The 16,835-nt window shown below is 27.8% G+C and overlaps 1 protein-coding gene across 3 annotated transcripts; it reads right to left on the reverse strand.

Moving 5' to 3' along the window:
• Positions 1–1,958: 1,958 nt before the first annotated feature.
• temp (protein prenyltransferase alpha subunit repeat-containing protein tempura) lies at positions 1,959–15,533 on the reverse strand. 3 transcript variants are annotated; one of them, XM_087156826.1, is made up of 7 exons: positions 15,467–15,533; positions 14,600–14,749; positions 12,385–12,545; positions 11,950–12,025; positions 10,636–10,758; positions 7,714–7,876; positions 1,959–4,033 (listed from the first exon to the last, which is right to left on the reverse strand). In XM_087156826.1, the coding sequence occupies exons 2-7, from the start codon at positions 14,677–14,679 to the stop codon at positions 3,455–3,457; spliced, it is 1,182 nt and encodes a 393-aa protein (XP_087012952.1). In that variant the 5' UTR covers positions 14,680–14,749; positions 15,467–15,533; the 3' UTR covers positions 1,959–3,454. The 3 variants fall into 3 exon arrangements, with proteins under 3 accessions (XP_087012952.1, XP_087012953.1, XP_087012951.1); XM_087156827.1 differs by having other exon boundaries at positions 15,328–15,526; XM_087156825.1 differs by having other exon boundaries at positions 15,364–15,521.
• Between the last annotated feature and the right edge of the window lie 1,302 nt (positions 15,534–16,835).

Raw genomic sequence — 16,835 nt, forward strand, 5'->3', positions numbered from 1 at the left:
ATAGAGAAATGAATTTTACTTTTTTTTATATTCATAAACTTATCTAAAGATGTCAAAATGTCCAAAATAAATCTATTTAAACAAAAATCAAATTTTATCAAAAAGAGCGAAAAAATTATTTTTTGACTGATGGAATAATTAGTCAATTTGGGGTCTATTATTCCAAAATGTCAAAAGTAAATTTGTTTAAACAAAAATTATTTTTTTTTAAAAACAGAGCCAAAATATTATTTTTTGACTGATTGAATAATTAGACAATTCAGGATCAATTATTCCAAAATGCCCAAAGTAAATTTGTTTAAACAAAAAGTAATTTTTTTTTAAAAAAGAGCCAAAAATTTAATTTTTGACTGATGGAATAATTAGTCAATCAAGATCTATTATTTGTTAAATAGGGTTTTTACCATCATTTTTATTGATGAGGAAAAAGTTTTGTTTGATCACGATATTCGTTAAATAGGGCTGAGCTGTATTAATATCTTGGTTATTTAAAAACAATTAATGACTGTAGATCAATTTTAACTTTGTCATTTTTTAAATTTTGTAACAGTAACATTTTTGATTGAACTTTAAAAACTTCACAAACTTTAAAAACACCAACAATATCACAACCTATTTCCTCAAATATACAAACTTAAAGCATTATAAATATAACAACATTTTAATAGGTATACATCCAGACTCTTGAAAAAACAACAAGGATATTGAATTTGTAATTGAAAGATAATACAAAAGAAATGAAAGAGAATATTTGAAAGCAAAATTACTCTATAAAGCACATTAGAAACAAATAGTATGAATTATAATTAAAATATGTAATAAGAAATACTAAAAACATAATTGAAACTAAAATTTTCCTGCAGTGAGCAAATATTTTAGTTTCAAATTACTTCTTTTTCCAAATAGTAATCAGATACATCTTTTATAATAAAAAAAAAAATCTAAGATTCACGGTATAATTAATTTTACATACATTATAGTAGGTTGGAAAAATAATGACCATAGTCAAGAAGAAACTGTTTGATGTAAAAGAATAACTGTAAGAAATAAGGTATGCTTTTATAGTTTTGATTGATTTTAGTTTCTGATTGATGTAAATGTTTCTACGGCTCTTGATGTATGATTTTCATCTAGAACTGTAGGAATATTCATTAAAAAAATTTGGTTATACAAAATCTGAGTTTTTATATATATTTTTAATCAAGTATGTACTTATATTATTACTTGATTAATAAACTTCATTGTCTTCAAAAATATAGATGCAAAATAACAGTTAACGTGTTTCAAGTGCTCAAAAGTAGCCACCCATTTTTGAGACTTGCCAGACAAGAATGAGAAGAAACAAAAGTGATATAAAATATAAAACATAAAAATGTCCAGCAAGAAATTCAAAATAAAGGAGAGAAACAAAACTAGAAAAACATCAGTAGCCAAGAAAGAATAAAAATGAAAAAAAAAAAAAAAAAAAAACATTGTGGCTGTGAAGGGAAAAATCAAGGCACAATGCATTTCCATGCCTAATAGAGAGGTGGTGAGGAACTAATATCATTAACAAGGGTGATTCTCGTAAATTAGTAAAGCAAGTCTAAAAAAGACTGGAAGACCCACTGGAACAAGAAAGCGGGAAAGGCCGCGGTAGAGATGGGCTGACTCGGTGGAGTCTTGATTTTCTTGCAATTAATGAAGAGAATTGGCAATTACAAATAAATAGGAAGTCGTTATGGAGAAATCTTCAGAGGAAGGCATTGGCCCACATTAGGCTGTCTGGCCAACTATGATGATGATGAATAAAGTAAGTCTAGAAAATTTTATAAATCTAGAAAACTCAGGAAAAAGTCAAAGAATTTCCCAAAATGCTTCAAAATCAAAGAAAAATACTTTATCAGCATTTAAGAATTTTTTTTTTTTTTAAAAGTGACACATCAGAAACCTTTAAAAATTTTATTCAATATAAATTATTTTTCTTTTTGTAAATTAACTTTATTGACATTATAATTTAATTTTTTTATTTTATTTTGAGTATGTTTTCAATTTTAAAATAACAGTAATATTTTCTAACCAATATAAAAAAAAAGACACTTTTATCCATTCATTAAAATATTTTTTGAAAAAGGAAGAAAACCACACACACTCAATATTAGAAGAAAATTAAATTAATCAAATTGATAAAAGCCATGTCTTACAATCTGTGTGATATAATTGTCACTTTTTCAATTATGATAATTAGCATAATCTATGTAATATAATTGGTAAACTTTCTGATGTAATTAAGTATATTTTTTGCTTCAATAATAGTTAAAAGTACACTGCTCAAAAAAATTAGGGAACCTATGTGCTCCCCTAATTTTTTTGAGCAGTGTATTTCGTAATATATGTTCGAAAGATGAAGTAAAACAGCATCAGAAAGTTTAAGCAAAAGTTAGAAAACTTGGTTTGTGTATAGTTCAATCAAACACAGGTTGGCCAGCTTGTGGAGCATGCCATTATTAATAAGAAAAGTTTTTCTTTATATAAATTGAAAAGAAAACAACTATTATTTTGAGAAAATGAACTTTATCAAATTGAAAAATGGTCTTTTTCAATCTTTTGATAAATTATATTTTCAACTATATTAACATCTGCGTGATATAATTTCATAAACTTTCTGTTATAATTAAGTATATTAATAGGTATAAAAAGCATTATGTAATGTATTCTATACATATACAAAGAAAAAAAAACAGAAAAGATAACTAAAAGTGGAAAAAAATAACTTGTTTTTTGGTTTCTGTTGTATTTTTGGACCAATATGTAAAGCATGCCATAGCTTGTGTTATCTTCAAACTTAAAAAGTAAACAGATATTATTATGATAAAATTAACTAAGTCACATTGAAAAATATGTTCTTTGCCAATCTTTTGATAAATTATATTTTCAACTAACATCACATGTATGATAAAATTCATAAACATTCTGTTACAATAAAGAATACTTTTCATTTCAATTATAGGTAAAACTGCAATGCAGTCTATACACATATATAGCTTGTCTAAAGTAAGAACTCCCCATGCCATTCGCCTGGTCCCGTGATGGTGACTATGGTAACGAGGTATAACCATTTCAAGTAGGGGTGTGGGGTCACTGACTTTTGGCTCGGGTCGGCGAGAGAAAGGGGATCTGTTTCTTCGGTCGGTCTTATCGTGTAAGCTCTTGAATGAAGACATGCTACACTACATTATTCTTGTTTCCATAACAGCAGACGACTTCAGACTTAGTGGCGGAGGGAGTTCCTACTGTAGACAAACTATAGGAAGATGAAAAAGAACAAAACAAAAAAATCAATCAAAAGAGAAAAAAAAACTTGTTTTTGGTTTCAATAGCCTTTTTGAACCAATATGCAAAGCATAAAATAACCACTTCATTAAAAAAATTTTCAAAATTGAAAACAGATATTATTATGAGAAATATATTTTGATCAGATCGACAAAGACCACTGCAAAACATTATTCAACCATTTAACATGTTTAGCTATTAATGTTTTTTCCCAGCTGATATTGGTTGATTTATTACAGCAGTGATCCAGAAAATCTTGTTCTTTGGCAACATTCCACATTCCTTTTGAGTCCCATTCAGATTTCAGTCTTTTATTTTGCAAAAAATCATCTGTATTTGGAAGTTTGACAGAGGATAATGCATCAGTCTCAGTCAGTTTTATTTCTCGAAGTAAGAACCTCCGATGGTACCACAGTGTCTCGTGGCCGGGATATGAATTTTGCAGACTTGAAAGAAAAATCAGCTCTTTGTGTATGAATTCAATCCACTGTTGCAGCTGTGATTTGTTGTCGATGGCTGAGTAGCACTGATCGGGTTTTTCTTCTGAGAGTTCCAGCATGAATTGTGATTGTTTATGTAAAGCACAGGAGGTGGCATCTTTCGCACTTAGAGATGCAGTTCGATAACAAGATAAAAGAAACTGGCGATAATGAAACCCAGAATGATCAGAAATGTGTGTGGATATCCAAGGTTCTGTTTGTGAAAGCTCCTCAGTAACACTCTAAAAATAAAATGTAAAAAGATATTTTAAATTTATCTGTATTAATAAAAGGAAGTTAAAATGCGTTCTTTAATAACTCCTGAACTAATTCAGCGAAGATTCTCTGTAATTTGGAAGACAGGTGAAAGAGATAATTTCTACCCGCAAACTCAAAAATTGTTAAAATTTTTTTTAATTAGATCGTTTGGTGCCAGATTCTGTGAAAAATAAATTTTTCTCATTGGTTTAACATCGATATTTTTACTATTCTTTTTACATTGCACTATAGATAATTAAATTTTTATATGAATTTGGTAGCATAGGCAAACTACGTAACCAAATTAGTATTCCTAAAGTTATCTGTAACCACAAGCTTATTTTGTTTATAGTTATGCAATTAAAATATGTTTTTATAAAATTAGATAATTTAAAATCAATGGTAAATGAATCAAAAATAAAAAACTATATACTAAAAAGCAAAATTAATGAAAAAAAGGCACCTATTCATTTCAGTAAACTGTAAAAAAACTGCCACGCTATTATAAATGCCAATGGTGCTTAATAAGTTTTGATAATAGATACTATTGGAATTGTGGTAATAGATTTTTTATGGTCTTCCAAAAGGGATAAGTACCAGAATAAATTTCTTAACTGTGGTAAATGACTATCATGAATTGTTCTCATGCCAAATGATAATGGGTACGGTTAATCTTTGCTTTGATGGGGTCAAAAAAATTAATTTGCTCATTCTGGTAATGTAAAACACCAGGATTGACAAGGAATAATAATAAACGAATAAAAAAAAACTGGAATTATAATAGTTTTTATTTATTATGTTGGCCTTTCAGTTTTATGCATGATTTTGTAATGTTGATGAATACTGATTCAATGTTTTCTTTTTACTCTATATGAAGAACAGGAAATCCGCTAGTAAATGATACAATTGTTAGATTATCTATACCTTAAAATAGAACAAAATTTAAGTATATTAAAATACTTATTATTTAGAATAAATTCAAATTTTTTAAATGAAATATATATATATATCTGTATTGTCAATCTCTTATATTAATAACATAAATAAAATATTTATATATTTTTAAAATCAACTTTCTTAAGTAAGCATAAAACATATGGAATGGCAAACTTAAGTGAGGTGCATGGAAGAGACCCATAGTGCACAAAATAAAATACAGAACACATTAATAACTTTTGATCAAGTGGTCAGATTTTTATGTACTAAGATGCAGTCTTAATGGTAAGAAGTTATTATATAAGTTATTTCGCGCAGACTGTCACGTATACGTGGCAGCATGTAAGACGCTCTTCCTGGCGAATACACCCGTGCGCCAGAGTGCTTTCTCCATCCTTCCTGGCAGTCACATATTAATGACAGTGTTCTGGAACGTTTTCAAAATTTTAAATTTAGGTACAAAATAGCATTGCATTTTCATTGTAATTGAGATACACGTAGACTATACCTTCAACTTGAAATGAGAAACATGACTCACATGACCATGGGTTTTGATTATATAAACACAAGAGGAAAGGAATGTTGCTAAATGGCATCAAAGGGAAAGGAGGAAACTCTGATTCACATTATTAGAATAATTTAAAAACGTGACATAAAAAAGTTGCTGACTTTACTCTTTTTTTTGGCCTTCTTTTATTAAATTGCAAATTTAACGAGTCAAATCGGCATATTTCACAGTATTTTTAAACCTTCAAAATATAAAAGTCAATAATGTCAAAAGTAAATGGTAAATAAATACTGAAAAAAAAATTGTTTAAAAATGTAATAAAAAAAAAGAAACTTAAATAAAGTATGATAATAAAAAATATAAGTAGCATTTGTCGCTTATCTATTTAACAGCACATAATTGACGAATATGTTAATATTTTGGTAATTTGGTGGATTTAGTCTCAACAGCAACCCCCCCCCCCCGGTTTGGACAGGCGCTCAAGAAGGAAACACCATGCCTAAGAAATAAGCACATATTTGTAGCTCCCTTCGCGAAAGGGTTAAATAAGCTAAATAATTAGCACAGAAAATAATTTAAGCAACAAAATAAGATATACAAAGGTACTTCCATTGAATACCTTTTTTCAAGGCATTTGGGATTTTTTACAGTCAAAATAGGGGAGACATCGGCAATTTGGAAAACATGGTTGAGTCAGGAGAGCAGTCAAAAGCTTGAATACCTCAATGTTAATTTTATTGAGATAAATATGGATACTAAATAATTTCCTTAGATAAAGATATTTGAATTCTGAGTTAAAAAAAACCATAATAAATTCAATTATTCAACTACATAAGACAGGAAATAAATAAATTTAGATTATCAACTCAGCTGATAAGTGTCTTATATACAATTAATAAAAAGTAGTATTTTACTAAAAATTTAGCCTAACAGAATTAACATTACTGGCTCTAAACAGCATAAATTATTTTATTTCGAGGTTTCTAAGATTAAATATTAAATTAATTAAGTTTTTTTAAACTAGTTTTTCAATGTTTTCATTAAAATTTGCCTCATTAAAAGAACATAGAAATTAAAAAAAAATTTTTTTTTAAGAATTATTATTGCAACAATTTTTTTAATATTCTCATTACATTTATCTTAAGCTCTTTCGTTGTGAAAATGATGATCCCATTACAAAAATACATAAGAAAAAGGAAAATTTTTTTATTATTATTTTATTTTGAACCTTCTTTATTGCTCCCACAACTAGTATTTATTATTGTAATACACATTTGGTAGACAAAGTTCCTTAACTGCATATTTAATTAATCAACAATTTTAATTTAGATTGAATTTATATTAAAAATAATAAATTAAATTTAGAGAATTCATTTTTTAAGTACATTTTATAGTTTTTTACTTATAATCTATAGTTAAAACAAAACTATAGGGTTCCTTTCATTAAATTCTACAACTAAAATAAAAATAGATACGTAAAATAAATATTATAAAATACCATCAGAAGAAAGAAAAACTAAAATATTTGTGTATTTTTCGGGCACCATGTGAACATTAACAAAAAAGTTCATAGTTTTTTGTCACCTGAAAATCTAAGATAATTTGTACTAACTTGATTCATTCTTTACTTTTGTAAAACTATACTGTAGTTTTACAATACAGTTGTATTAACTTACTTACAACTGTATTGCATAGCGACATATATTAATTCAAAATTAAAAAAGATTTCCTTTCAAAAACTACTTTGATTTTACACAAATTAACTTTCAGATGGAAATAAAATGGATGTGTAAAATAAATATTATAAAATACCTTCAGAAGAAAGAAACACTAAAATGTTTCTGTATTTTTCAAGCACCATGTAAACATTAACAAAAAAGTTTATAATTTTTTGTCATCTGAAAATCTAAGATTTGTACAAAGTTGATTCACTTCTTACTATTATAAGACTACACTGTAGTTTTACAATACAGCTGTATTTACTTACAACTGTATTGCATAGCGACATATATTAATTCATAGTTTAAAAAGATTTCCTTTTAAAAACTACTTTGATTTTACACAAATTAACTTTCAGACAAAAATAAAATTAAATATCCCCCAGTAAACAAATGAATAACTCACAATGAATGAAGCTAGTATAAAATAATTATTAAATTACACAAAATAAGCAATATTTTTTTAAAGTTTATTTAAATAATCTATGAAGAAAAAAATCACCTTTAGGCAAGATTGTAAAATTTCTTGCATAATCCATGAACGATGGGACCAGGCATAGTAGTTATTTGCATACAAGTTAGCCATACGTATACAAACAAAAAACTCATGTTTAATTGTTTCTGGATATATAATTTCTTCTTTTATTTTTATCAAAGTCCATTTCCTACAACAAAGTCATGAATTAAAGTAAACAAAATAAAAATATTAAATGCATGAAACAAAAATGATTTTCAGAAACGTTGAGTAAAAAACAATTACTATCTAAGCTAAAAAATAAAAATAATTTGAAATAAATATGATTACTTTGAAAATTTATTAACTCAAAATTCGGAAATACTTAAAAATATTTTATAATCAAAATTTTAAATAATTTGTCCGATTATGCACAAAAATATCTACTTGAATTTACTTATATTTTAAAGTATCTTAGTTATATATCTCATATAACAGACGTTCATAAATTAAAATCCTATTAACATCAGGCAAATAATGAGGGTTTTTTACTCACTTAATACATAAACATGATGAAAATTTATATATAGCAGCAAATTGACTTCTCAAAAACGCCGGCATTTCGTCAAAGATGTTTAAAATAATGCAGGATAGATATGTGTTAACAAAGGCGTGTTCATTTTGATTTCTTACTTAGGAGTCCTTTTGCTTTTTTATTTGGATGCATTCTGTGAACATCGATTATGGTTCATTTGCTATACATAACACTGATTAGTAATTCAGCGATAATTAGTTATTGATACGGCTAAAACTTACGATTATACAGATTTGAATATTAAATATGCCTTAGCTATGTATAACACAGAACTGTTTAATGGTTAGAAAATGGAGTAAAACTTACAATTTCAAAGATAAGAATATTATGTAAAGTGCATCTGCTATGCAAGATACAGACCATTCAAATAGTGGTCTGTGTCAATTAATGGGAAGTGAAAGGAGTAAAGTCTACAATTTCACAGAGTAGAATATTAAGAATCGTTCACAAGCCATGTCTACACAGACCATTTGTATAGTGGTCTGTGTGAATTAGTGGCAAATGAACAGAGTAAAATTTAGAAATTGGTACTTGCACTTCAAGAAATAGATCACTGTCACCCAATCATGTGACTTATGGCGTCAGAGTCAGTTGATTGTTTATCAGCAAAACAGTGTGTTAAAGTTGAGCTAAGTTTCTCCACATAAGTTAAAATGTAAATTATTGTGAAGTTAAATAAATACAGTGCTGTATCCCCCGTCGAATTTGTTGAAATATAATTTTTCTCGCCTACTTCTTTTACTTAACTTAGATTTGCTATATGCTTATTTATTTTATCGTATTTCATGTACCTGGCAACTTTGATGCAGAATTAGTTTGCTTATGTTCTATATGGCTTCATGACAGTCCTTGTGTTAAGTGCTTGTGCAAATAAATAGTGAAAGAATAGAAATCTTAGTGAAAGAAAATAGGATGCGTCACTTGAGAGAATTGATATTTGATGGGTTTGGCTTACTTGATATAGAATAGAAAGACCAGCTGCTAACGTAAACAAATGCCACCTTTCAACAACCAATCAGAATAGAGATACCCACACTATGTCACTTGCAGGTATCCCAATCCACAAAGTAAAATAATAATTGTGGAACACCAACTATACATAACATTTAACAATTGTTAGGTGATTATAAATTATCTAATCTAAACTACACATTAAGATATATCCAGATTTTAAAGTCATAAAAGTGATGCAATGCTTATACACAGTATTAATAGATTTCTTAAGGAAGGTACAAGCTTTATTTACATCACTGCACAATGGACTATTGGAGATGGTCTGGGAAACATCCCTGAGGATGATCCGAAGACATACCATCGTAATTTTGATCCTCTGCAGAGGGGATGGCACCCCTGCTTTGGTAGCCGAACGACCTGCGAGCGAAGTCGAGCACTTTACGGTAGAACAGTTTAACGAGGACAGATACCGCACACCCTTGGTCCATATGCAGGCTGATCAAAGTGGTCACCCACCCGCTTACTGACCGCAGCCAGTGATGCTTGACTTTGGTGTCCTACTGGAAACCATGTCTTTACGATCAGTCCAATGCGGGACAGAGTTCTATAGGATTTCTAACTATTGAGCATTTATGGCGCTATTAGATATGCACCACTAAAGACACATATATAAATTACTATCCACTGTTTTAAACAGCTGTTGAGTAAATTACGAAAAATAATTTTATTGCAGTCCACACATTTGATATACACAGATCTACATTTAATTTATCACAAAATATACAGTATTCACGTAAAGTAAAATAATTTTAAAATTGATACAAGGATTTCAAATACTATAATAAAGTTATTACTTACACAAAGTGAGACATACTTCTAAAATATATAGATTAATTTTTAGTTTCAGCATTAAAGAAAATGCTTCTAGAAATGTAAAAACTAAGTTTTTGAAAAAATAAAATTTGTAAATTTTTTTTATCTTATAAATATTTTAAGTAAATTGTAAAATGAATTTTGATTAATGACTAATGATAATGAATCCCAATATTGGTCCTTCTGTGGTTGGACCTATACCGAGGACCTATACTATCATATAGGACCTATACCGAGACAATTTTGAGCCCAACTGGGACCATAGTAATAGTAGCTAGGGATTAAAATTGAAAAAGAGCGAGAAAAAATAAATTTGTATTCATTAATTTGCGATCCATCTTATACAGAGCTATATTATTCGAAAAACCATTTTATTTCGCCAATAAATAAAATTGTTCTTTTTGTTGCATTGAAGGACACGAGAATTTTAAATATAAAAAAAAAAATCATTTAGTGACAAAAGCACAGAATTTTAACAAAGACATAAATACCAATAAAAAAAGTATATATAGAAATTACTCATGTACTACTAAAATAAAATAAATTACCGGTGAGCAAATACAGGTGAGCTCTTAGGTTTTCTACTTAAAACTAGTTCAGAAAATCTCAACTCATCGGTAAATTTTGGTTTATCTCTCAGTGTAGTTTCTGATTTACATAAAAGCTCCTTCCTGAAAAAATACAAATAATGAAAATGTTGAACATTTAAGAAAAATTATAAAATTGAAAAAAAAAGAAAAGAAGTAGGGACAAAAAATAAATAGTTTAATTTCTTCTTAATAATACAATAAATAGACATTACGTTGTTATCTATAACTATAATGCTTGATATAAGTTCATTAGATACAAATTACAACACTAATAATAAATAATAAAAAAATAATAGTGATTATCCTAAACAGAGAACATAAAAATTTAATTTTAAACCATTAATAAAATAGATGCCTTCTTTCTTTTTAATAACTAAATAAATCAAAGAATCGTTATTAATAAAATTTGGTTTTATAAATGATTTTTTTATAAAACAATAAACTGATAAACTAGTGAAAATAAAGATTCCAAAAAGAAAAAATTTAAACTTAGTGTCACAATGAACTCAATTTTCCAAATTTCAAATTGAACTTAAAAGTTCTTAAGAATTAAGTACAATAAAGATTTCTTTAAAATACAAAAATAATTCTTTAAAATAATCAAACTGATAATAAAATGTATGCGAAAATTTTTGTCATAATGCTTACACACTACAGTTACTTGAAAAGTAAAGACATCTCTTGTAAAACATAAACGATCCCAGATTTTTTTTTGAAAAATTTTTTTGTTTGATATTCGACATGTTTCTCAATTGCTCTATTTTGTTTTCATATATTTTCAAAAAATTTGTCATAATGTTCTACAAGTCTGCCTTCTATGAGAATATTCAGCTTTAACTTCTTCTTTAATCTCCTAATTTAAGCTAAACTTTTGCTGAGAAATTCATTTAGAGTGTGGAAAAAGTGAAAGTCGCTTGGTGCCAAGTCCGAACTGCGTAATGAGTGGTCAAACAATAATATCCCACTTTTTAAAAATTTGATAATCAAAATATTCACTGATATTTTTTTAAAAATTACTTCATGGGGCAGAGCTTCCAAATAATAAGGGGCTCTGTTTTAAAAAATTGGCTGAAAATTTAGATATTTCCTTAATTTAATAGTGCAATATAATTTCAACCAAAAAAGGATAATTTTTTGAGCAAAAGGTGATGATAAAATGCAGATTGCAGAAACATTTTAAGTACATGTAATAACTTAACACAATATTAAGAAAACAAGAACTAATCACATTTAAATTAGAAAAATAATATAAACGAATTAATATTACATTACCTAGCATTCCATACAGTTTCAATTTCAGGATTAATTAATAAAATGACACATGTCCACATCAAAACAGTCTCAATGTCTAAGAAAAAAAAATGTTTAAATTAAAGCAAACATTAAATAAGCAAAAATATTAAACTGTACTTTGAATTTAATATTGAAATCAAAAATATGTTTTTAAAATCAAGTTCATTTCAATTTGCGAATTGCTGCTGTTCGCTGCAGAAATTCATAAACTCCATAAAAAATATATATATATAAGTAAAATAATATTAATTTTCATCATTTAAGAAATTTATAAAAAAAATATAATAAGTTTTATGCATTAGCATGTAGAGACATTTTAAACAGAAATTAATCAAATTACACAGTTAACAACACACAAACACTATTTACAAACAACAGTTTCAAAAGTGATAAAAGCAGAAAACTCAAACGTACTAATCTTAAGCTTTTTATTTCTCCAAACAAAGAACTTCTTATAGACATAAATATACAAAGGCTTCACACACCAGTTCTCGAGAGCAAGTTTATTCATTACATGGATAACTGGTGATTTATTCTGCATAGATTCATGAACGGGTAGAATGTCAAACTCATCTCTAGAAAGAAAAAAGTTGTGAAACAATTACCACAATGGAAATGGCAAAGAAAAGTTAATTCAAAAGTTTTGCTAAGGTTATTGTAATATGTACCACACATTTATTAAATTTTATTGAGACTTGACACTCAACAAAAACAGAATAATATACCAGACTGGTTTTGGGTACCTGGAATGTCTAATGGGCAAATATTTTATAAGTTATAGTTTTCAATAAATTTATTATGCCCTGATATATATTTTTAACTAAGTGAATTTGTTTTTATTCGTTTTCAAACCATATATAAAAAGGTATATTGATTATATTTTGGAAAAACTGATCACATGTAAAACGATCAAATTAGAACTTAACCGAAGAAACAGCTGCTAATGGTGGAGTAATTCATTCATTTTAATATTGATTTTTTTAACTTTTTAATAGCATTTATTAATGTAGCTTTCTAAATGTAGGATAGTTTTGTAGCATATTTTAATCATAAAATAATAATATATTGAATTGAAAATGTCTTAACTAATAATAACTATAAATGTAACTTATATGCAATATTAATATGAGCTATATTAATATAATTATATGAACTATATTAATATGAGCTCCTAAAACTTTCAACAGTTGGGTGGAAATTTTATTTTATTACCAATGTTGAACAGAGGACATTGAAAAGCTCGCAAGTTTTCCATTTTAACGTTTAATTTCATGTCCTTGATCCAATCTAGAAAACTAAGTAGCTCTGTTAAAATGGAAAACTTTAGTGCAAAGACTTATTGCGTTATATTTGCACTACATTAAAAAAAAACTTCAGGGTTAGCCCATTGGTAAGGGATCACTAGCCTTACTGGTTGAAAATTGAATTTATTAAGCTAACAGTCCTTTTTGGAAAATATTTTCATTTAAAGATACCACTTGGTCATTACATTCTTATTGTGCTTCTGTTTAATATAAGCATGCATAAGCATATACTATAAATACAACAAAATATTTTCAAATTCTTGCAATGTAAAAATAAAAAAATGATTTGAAGACTTTATGGGTGTGAGTTCTATTTCAATGGAACTTGCTGAATTAATTAATGTATTTATCTAATGTTTCAAAATATTTTTTCATTTAATCAAATATCAATAAACACGGGTCTTTATAGACTTTTGATGAAAAATCCTGTTTTCATGAAGTGAAGTTTTATTTATGATCCCTATGGCAGAATTTTCTCTAGTACTAATACCTTTCTGGAAGGCATTTTTAATAGTAAATATACATGTTACTAATTTAAAGTGATAGAAGCGCTTTCAGTTTACAAATAAAAAAAGGCCTTCATGTATAGAATAGGCAGTATCTAATTTTTTTTAATTATAAATGAAAGAATTTTTTTTAATCTACATTTAAAAGAATACTTTGAATATATATTCTCCTGTTCTAAAAAAGTATTTGTACAGTTAACTTTTTTTAAATTCTTGCAATTTGTAAATTACATTTTATAATATCAATCTGAAATTCTAGCTAAGGCGGAATTTCCACGAATGTTTTAAAATATTCTTCATTTCGGCATTTTTTTATTCTCAAAGAAAAGTTAAGAAAAATATATATATAAATATATCAACAAACATTTTTGCTTTCAAAATAAAAAATCTTTCTGCAAGAATTCTGTAATGTTCCACGACAATGTCGCAGTATTGCCACGATTCTGCTATGGGGCTTATGATTTTGCTTATTTTTGGAAATCTACACATAATTTTGTGAATCTAAAATATTTCGAGTTAAGCTGAAATGAATTTTTTCATCTAGTTTACAATTATTGTTAGTTTGTGAAGAAGAATATCCTGTTTCTAATAAAAATATAGTGCTATGATAAAAATAGTAATAGATAAAAAACATTTTTGCAAAACTTACTTTTTACTTTAGCACTCAATTAACTATTATTAATCAATTTAGTATGTAAATGAATAGAAAAATCAGTTTTAAGTGATGGAAGAAATAATTCAGCAATTTTAAAATTGTAATTAAGCATAGTTATTTAGTACAATTGAAAAGATTATCAAGAGAATAATAAGTTTTCTAACATTAAAAGATCATTTTCCAGAACATTTCTTAAATCTCTTATAATCCTTTCCATAAGATCATCTTCAACATCAATATCCATTCTCACAAATATCCTTTAAGGAAACTGAACATCAGAATTTCGGATAGCTATCACATCCTCAAGAACTGCTCTGTAAAAAATTCCCTTTTTAACATATATATTAAACCATTCAATAATATAATAAAATTTTCTGAAATGATATCAAACTATTTTTAATGAGTTAACCAATTAATGTGTAACAAATTTACATTATAAACATCACTTATTCCGAAAAATTACGATTTTTTAAATAATATATAAAGTCAGGAATTGAGACAACAATTACCAAAGATTTTTCTACTTTGTCGGAATCTAAGAATTAGATAGTATACATTTTGTAGTTTTAATATCAGTGTCAGGAATAGAGATTTTTTTTAATTCCAAGACGGAGGAGATTTCCGTATCCTGATTTGTGGCAGAATAATCGCCAAGTCTTGGCAATTTCCGGGCAGCGGCCAGCGAGAAACTAAAAAAAAAAAAAAACATCACAGAAAGGGACTAACTCGAAATGTATAAGCCACCCCCATACATATTTTTTTAAAAAAAAACTTGCAAACTATTTGGTACTTTGGCGATTATAGTTGGAGCAACAGATCACGATACGGAAATATCCCTCCAAGAAAGTTTAAAACTTGATAAAATTAATATTTTAAAGTTAATAGCTCAAACCTGAAATGTTTTCAAATTAGTCAAACATTTATTTACTTAAAAAATAACTCGCTTGAGTAAAAGGAGAAAATAATTCAAATTGTTTCTAAGAGTTTTATTTCATAATGTGCAATAGACGCAAGATTTTTTTGGGAGTTACCAATTAAGAATTAAAATCTAAATCTTTCATGTACGACAACTCCAAAAAGCACTTTGTTTCATTAGTAACGTTTCCTAAAGCACATTTCTGTCCTGCTCTGGGTTCACTGATTAAGCTTATAAATATATAGTCTCAGTTTTACTGAACTGGTTTTGATGCAGATGAGAGAATATTCACGATCGCAGCGCTCAAGTCGATTTCTTAATATATTTCGTATTAACTTGTCAAAAATATTTTTAAAATTTCCACTACGTTTTCTTTTAGATTTAAGTAGAATGCAGTTTTCAGTTACATATAGTTTTCCAACTAAAACTTTTTGATTTGTTTTAAAATCAAGACAGAAACTAACGTACTTCCGTCTCCTCGGACTCTCCACACGCTTATGGTGAAAATATATGAAATGTTTCCATAGTTCTGCTCTACGCCACCTGTACCCCATTTCAATCGCCAATACTTGAGCTGAGGAAAATGAATCAGAAAAGATCTTTTCTGATTCATTTCATTCGAATCAATAGAATCAGTTCACTTGTTGATGTGACATGATCTTCTGGACTTGGTCTAGGGCTCTAGACAGAGCCGGATTATACCTTTCGTAGGCCCTAGGCATAGCCGTTTTTGGGCCCTCCCCTCCTTCCCCACTCCTCCCCTCTTTTCAAAATATATATTTTGAAAAGAGGGGAGGAGTGATGCTAAAATTTTCTTGCATATTTTTTTTTTTACATTTTTATTAGTATGAATTTTAATTTACGAATTTGTTTATTGAACTTTATCTGCAATACCGACATACTGCCGATATTGCAGTTGATATCGATAATACCATTATGATTAGTTCGATTGATAACTATACGTAAACACTTCACGTCAACAATACAACAACAAGCCAGCAAAGAAAACAGTGAAATTGATAGTGAGATTAATTACAAGAAATATTTATACAGTAGAGAACCAATTATCTGGGATGCTCGGGACCATCGCTATCCCGGATGTTTGAATTTCCCAGTTTTCTGGATCGACCAAAAAGTGTCATTAATCGATGTTTTATCGAACCCGAATTACAAGGAAATTACACAAAAATTTGTCAGAATCTGAGATCAAACTAAAAGCGCAAAATTTGGTGAAAATTTACTCATCCGATTTAGAGAAAAACTTTGTAGATGAATTTTTACTATTTTCAAATTTATATGAACATAAATCTGCACAAGAAATGTTGAAGGCTCAAATTAAAGATAAACTTGTGAATACTTTTCCTAACGTTCACTTTGCATTAAGAATATATTTGTCGATTATTGGATCAAATGCAGAAGGAGAAAGATCTTTCTCCAGATTAAAATTGATAAAAAATTATTTGCGTTCAACAATGAATCAAGAT

This window comes from Parasteatoda tepidariorum, chromosome 2 (genome assembly GCF_982258835.1).
Source record: "Parasteatoda tepidariorum strain Cologne lab strain chromosome 2, Ptep-v5.0, whole genome shotgun sequence".
Lineage (NCBI taxonomy): Eukaryota > Metazoa > Arthropoda > Arachnida > Araneae > Theridiidae > Parasteatoda > Parasteatoda tepidariorum.

Bases quoted from the DNA above. Each gene is read 5' to 3' on its own strand.
- temp (XM_087156826.1), bottom strand. From the start codon at position 14,679: ATGGATATTGATGTTGAAGATGATCTTATGGAAAGGATTATAAGAGAT. The intron at 12,546-14,599 runs GTTAGAAAACTT...TTTTCTTTCTAG, and splicing joins CTGGAAAATGATCTTTTAAT to AGATGAGTTTGACATTCTAC. The intron at 4,034-7,713 runs GTGATTTTTTTC...TTTTATTTTTAG, and splicing joins TTTTACAATCTTGCCTAAAG to AGTGTTACTGAGGAGCTTTC.